This window comes from Papio anubis, chromosome 18 (genome assembly GCF_008728515.1).
Source record: "Papio anubis isolate 15944 chromosome 18, Panubis1.0, whole genome shotgun sequence".
NCBI classification, from domain to species: domain Eukaryota; kingdom Metazoa; phylum Chordata; class Mammalia; order Primates; family Cercopithecidae; genus Papio; species Papio anubis.
Window position 1 is genome coordinate 46518495 of NC_044993.1, and position 6011 is coordinate 46524505.

General features: G+C 54.8%; 1 protein-coding gene across 1 annotated transcript; it reads left to right on the forward strand.

Annotated features, from left to right (window-relative positions):
- Positions 1–670: 670 nt before the first annotated feature.
- Positions 671–5742, forward strand: ASPHD1 (aspartate beta-hydroxylase domain containing 1). Its single transcript, XM_003918708.5, is given in 4 exon segments — positions 671–781; positions 783–1672; positions 4555–4668; positions 5473–5742. Coding segments are annotated over 4 exon segments (1170 nt in total). The 5' UTR covers positions 671–725; the 3' UTR covers positions 5583–5742.
- The last annotated feature ends 269 nt before the right edge of the window (positions 5743–6011 follow it).

The following is a 6011-nucleotide window of genomic DNA, read 5'->3' on the forward strand; positions in this document are numbered from 1 at the left end:
CCTTGGCATCCTTGCCCGCAGTCTCGGGCGCCTGCCCAGCCATTAGTCCGCGCTCGCCCCGCCCTCATGCCCCGCCCCTCATACCCCGCCCCCTCATGTCCCGCCCCACGAGACCCGCCCCTTCTTTCGCATTGCGGGACCGCTGGAGGCTGGCACCCCGGCCCCTGCGCCCCACGTGGCGCCCTTTCCGGGCTGGGGGGTGGGGAGGCACATCCAGAGACGACTCTCCCCCTCCCCCGGCCCCCGACTGACTTGCGGCGCCACTGGGAGGGTTCGGGGGTGGCTGAGCTGAGAGGGCTCCGGGAAGGAGTGACGTCAGGGTGAGTGGGAGCCAAGGAAGGAGCGAGTAGGAGAGAGGGAGCGAGAGCCAGGCAGGACCGCAGGGTCGGGGCTAGTGAGGAGGGAGGGCAAGGAGAGAGCAGTGAGGCCGGAGAGAAAGAAGCTGCCACGGAGAAAGACAGGCTGCGGGTTCCCAGGACTGCAGGTCCAGGCGGGGTAGGAACTGCTGCCCAGGGGAGCTAGAAGGAAGCGGGAGAGAGAGCGAGCGAAAAGCGGGGGTGGGGAGGAAAGGGGGAGATTGAGGCGGGAGAGAGAAGCAGAGCGAGAGAGAGAGGAGGCTGCTGGAAGGCGAAAGAAGAGGGAGAGGAGGCGACAGAGGGAGAAGAGGAAGAAGAGGTAGAAGGAGAGAGAAGAGGGGAGAGAAAGGAGAGGAGGGTTAGAGGTGCATGAAGGAGGGGAGAGGGAGCTTCAGCGTGGAGAGAGGACCGCGGAAGGAGAGAGAGAGCCCAGAGTGGAATGTGGAAGGGAAACAGTCCAGCGGGGAGCCAGGGGACAGCCATGGAAGGGACAGGTGGGGAGCTGGGGGGACAGGGGAACTGGGGTCCGGAGGACGCCCCAGGCCTCTTGGCTAGGGCCTCCCTGACCATGCTCCCGTGGCCACTACCCCTGGCCTCCTCGGCCCTCACCTTGCTCTTCGGGGCCCTCACTTCCCTGTTCCTCTGGTACTGCTACCGCCTGGGCTCCCAAGACATACAGGCCTTAGGGGCTGGGAGCCGGGCTAGGGGTGTTCGTGGTGGGCCTGTGGGATGCTCGGAGGCCGGCGGACCAAACCGAAGGGGTCCTGGGGATCCCGGGGAAGGACCTAGAACGGAAGGCCTAGTGAGCCGGCGGCTTCGGGCCTACGCAAGGCGCTACTCCTGGGCTGGGATGGGTAGAGTGAGGCGGGCAGCTCAGGGTGGCCCAGGCCCTGGGAGAGGGCCAGGGGTCCTAGGTATTCAGCGCCCAGGACTGCTTTTCCTACCAGACCTGCCTTCAGCCCCCTTTGTGCCGCGGGATGCCCAGCGGCACGACGTGGAGCTCCTGGAGAGCAGCTTCCCTGCCATTTTACGGGACTTCGGGGCTGTGAGCTGGGACTTCTCAGGGACTACCCCTCTGCCTCGGGGCTGGTCCCCACCTCTGGCCCCCGGGTGCTACCAGCTCCTGCTGTACCAAGCAGGCCGGTGCCAACCCAGCAACTGCCGCCGGTGCCCGGGGGCCTATCGGGCACTGAGGGGGCTTCGAAGCTTTATGAGTGCCAACACCTTCGGCAATGCCGGCTTTTCCGTTCTCCTGCCTGGGGCCCGGCTCGAGGGCCGCTGTGGGCCCACCAATGCCCGGGTCAGATGCCATCTGGGTAAGTAGCTGCCGCCTACTGACAACCTCCTTGCCTTGATGATTTTCCTCCCAGACCCTTCTCTCCACCACAGAGCTGTCTGCTCTACAGTTCTCATTGTGCCTCTCTTCTTCCATGGCTCCCTGTTGCCACCCACAGCAGCATTTCCTGAGCCTCGGCTATCTGCACACCATATTCATAAGCTTTGCCGTAGTCATTCCCACCTGTACTGCGTTTCTTCACCTTGGCTCTCCCCCCGACCTTTTGTTCTTCGTATTTAAAAGAAATATTTATAGCACTATCATCAGTATTACTTGCCCTAAGTAGAAGTACTCATAAAAAGCCTGGACAACATAGTGAGACTCTGTCTCTACAAATAATAAAGCAATTAGCTGGGCATGGTGGTCCGTGCCTATGGTCCCAGCTACTGGAGAGGCTGAGGTGGGAGGATCACTTGAGCTCAGGAGTTTGAGGCTGCAGTGAGCTGAGATTGTGCTACTGCACTCCAGCCTGGGTGACAAGAAAGTACTCATAAACACAAGCTGAAATTTTAAAAAGAAAGCTTTCAACAGTCTAGAACATTCTAGTTAAGTGCTCTAGTCTCTCTGATCCTGAAGCCTACACTTTTTTTTTTTTTTTTTTTGAGACGGAGTCTCGCTCTGTCGCCCAGGCTGGAGTGCAGTGGCATGATCTCCGCTCACTGCAAGCTCCACCTCCCAGGTTCACGCCATTCTCCTGCCTCAGCCTTCTGAGTAGCTGGGACTACAGGCAGGCACCCGCCACCGTGCCGGGTTAATTTTTTGTATTTTTAGTAGACACGGGGTTTCACTGTGGTCTGGATCTCCTAACCTCGTGATCCCCCCACCTCCACCTCCCAAAGTGCTGGGATTACAGGTGTGAGCCACCGCGCCTGGCCTTTTATTTTTTTTGAGACAAGCTCTCGCTCTGTCACCCAGGCTAGAGTGTGCAGTGGCACAAATATGGCTCACTACAACCTTGACTTCCTGAGATCAAGGGATCCTCTCACCTCAACCTCCTGAGTAGCTGGGACCAGCCCCAAGGACCAGTGCCCACCACTATGCTTGGCTGATTTTTAAAAAATTTGTGTAGGCCGGGCGTGGTGGCTCACGCCTGTAATCGCAGCACTTTGGGAGGCCGAGGCAGGCGGATTACCTGAGGTTGGGAGTTTGAGACCAGCTGACCAACATGGAGAAACCCTGTCTCCACTAAAATTACAAAAAATTAGCTGGGTGTGGTGGCGCATGCCTGTAATCCCAGCTACTTGGGAGGCTAAGGCAGGAGAATCACTTGAACCCAGGAGGCGGAGGTTGCAGTGAGTCGAGATCACAACATTGCACTCCAACCTGGGCAACAAGAGTGAAACTTCATCTCAAAAAAAGAAAAAGAAAATTGTGTAAAGACAGGCTGGACCCAAACTCCTGGTCTCAAGTGATCCTCCTGTCTTGGCCTCCCAAAGTGCTGAGATTACAGGCGTGAGGCACCGCACCCCGCACTTTTTGATGTCTTAAAGACTGGAAGAAAATGGAAAGGGAAATAATTTTCTGTTATTCCATACCATGACCTTGTTTTGCCCCAAATCATCTCCTGTGCTGCCAGCTGGATGTGTCCTACACTTCAGGGCACACTGGCCTCAGGATCAGTTCCCGATCCTTCCTCTCCTCCCTCTCTCTGTGCTCTAAATCATGAAAGCCTTCTGGCCAGTCCTGACAGATGCCACACGTGCTGTTCTTTTCAACGTAGAATCCCCTTCCCCCGTACCACCTCCTGGAAAACTCCTGCTCCGCCTTCAGGATTCAAGTTTTCAAGTGCCACACTTCCTCTGGGATTCCTTCCTGTTCCCCCATCATTTGACTTGGCTGCTCACTTTCCTCACCGCACTCGGCCATGTGGTCCTTGGGCCAGGATCCTCTTTAATCTTATACCTCGTGGGGAGACAGCACCTATCACACAGTAAGCTCTTGAGTCAAACTGTCAGGAAGTCCAGGAGGAAACGCCATTTCCTCCAGGAAGCTTTCTCTTTTCTCTAAAATGAGAGGTTCCTGCCAGGCGCCGTGGCTCATCCCTGAAATACTAGCACTTTCGGAGGCCAAGGCAGGAGGATTGCTTGAGGCCAGGAGTTCAAGACCAGTGCTGTCTAAGAATAAAATAAAATAAATAAAATGAAATGAAATGAAAAAATAAAATAAAATAAAATAAAATAAAATGGGTCTGGCCAGGCACAGTGGCTCACACCTGTAATCCCAGCATTTTGGGAGGCTGAGGTAGGCAGATCACTTGAGCTCAGGGGTTCGAGATCAGCCTGGCCAACATGGCAAAACCCCGTCTCTACTAAAAACACAAAAATTAGCCAGGCGTCGTGGCGGGCAGCTGTAATCCCAGCTACTTGGGAGGCTGAGGCAGGAGAATTGCTTGAACCCAGGAGGCGGAGGTTGCAGTAAGCCAAGATCATGCCACTGCACTCCAACCTGGTGGCAGAGCAAAACTAAATCTCAAAAAAAAAAAAAAAAAAAAAATTAGCCCGGAATTGTGGCACGTGCCTGTAATCCTAGCAGCTACTCAGGAGGCTGAGACATGAGAATCACTTGAACCTGGGAGGCAGAGTGAGCTGAGATCACACCACTGCACTCCAGCCTGGGTCACAGAGTGAGACTTTGTCTCAAAAAAATAGATGGGTCACGCTACCCACAGCAGCGTTTCGCTAATCTCCCAGCACTTCCCTCCTCCAGGACTGTATTATAATTATACTGTGGCCACTTTCTGGAAAGAAAGGAGGACGACCACAAAACCTGGCATTTAAGACGCTTAGAGCTGCAAACTGACTGGCCAGGATGGGCCCCTGGCTTGGAGGCAGGAGTGCTGGATGCCCGCGTCTCTTCTTACAGGCCTAAAGATCCCTCCTGGCTGTGAGCTGGTGGTCGGCGGTGAGCCCCAGTGCTGGGCGGAGGGGCACTGTCTACTGGTGGACGACTCTTTTCTACACACAGTGGCTCACAATGGTAACGGGGTGCCCATTCTGCAGGGGGGATGAGGGACTCAGGAGCAAAGGAGCGTAGACTAGACAGCAGAATCAGGCCCAACGGACTTCCTGTCCTACCACCACCATCTTCCGGCTGCATGACCTTGAACAAGTCACTCAACTTCTCCAATGCCCTAGGACCACCACCTTCTTCATCAAGTGACTGCAAGGATTAAATGAGATAATGTTAAGTGCACAGAAAAGTGGTTACCAGCACAGGACTCTGGGTTCCTGTCCTACCTCTTGCACTTGGGCAAAGGACTTAACCTCCTTATGCTTGTTGCTTTGTATAAAATAGGGATAATTATGGTAATACCACAGTTTGTTTTGATTAAGAGTTGATACATATCGGCCGGGCATGGTGGCTAACGCCTGTAATCCCAGCACTTTGGGAGGCAGAAGTGGGCGGATCACCTGAGGTCAGGAGTTCGAGACCAGCCTGGTGAACATGGTGAAACCCCGTCTCTACTAAAAATACAAAAAATTACCAGGGCGTGGTGGTGAACGCCTGAAATCCCAGCTACTAGGGAGACTGAGGCAGGAGAACTGCTTGAACCTGAAAGGCAGAGGTTGCAGTGAGCTGAAATCACGCCACTGCACTCCAGCCTGGTGACAGAGCAAGACTCCATCTCAAAAAAAAAAAAAATTTTTTTTTGATACATTTAAAGGGTTAGAACAGGGCCTGTCACTTATTTACTGTTTGCTTTTATGGTGTTTGGTGAGTGCTCTGGTGTGGAAATACCTAATGTCAGTGGCTCTGCTATTCCTGTCCCATGTGCCCTAGGCTCCCCTGAAGATGGGCCTCGAGTGGTCTTCATCGTGGACCTCTGGCACCCCAACGTGGCAGGGGCTGAGCGCCAGGCCCTCGACTTTGTCTTCGCACCAGACCCCTGAAGGAGGGTGCTCCCTTCACACACCTGGGCTGGAGAGACACTGCGCTCAGGGACGGCCTGATGGTAGCCAGGACCTCCTCTCTACTGCGGGGGGTGGGTGGGTGCGGAGGGTGGGAACTGGCTAGTGAGCACTGAAATATAAATTCTGAATCCTCTCCTAACTCCTGACTACTTCCTTCCCAGGGAGAGGCTGGGGCAGGGCCTTATGTCTTCTCCTGGTACAATCAGATACCTCCTCTTTTTTTTTTTTTTTTTTTTTTTGTAGAGTCACGGTCTTGCTTTGTTGCCCGGGCTGATCTTGAACTCCTGGGCTCAAGTGATCCTTCTGCCTCAACCTCCACAGTCGTTGGGATTACAGGTGGGAGCCACCATGCCCGGCTAGATACCTCCTAACACAGGCATCTCCTCATCCCTCTCCCCAGGAGCCAGC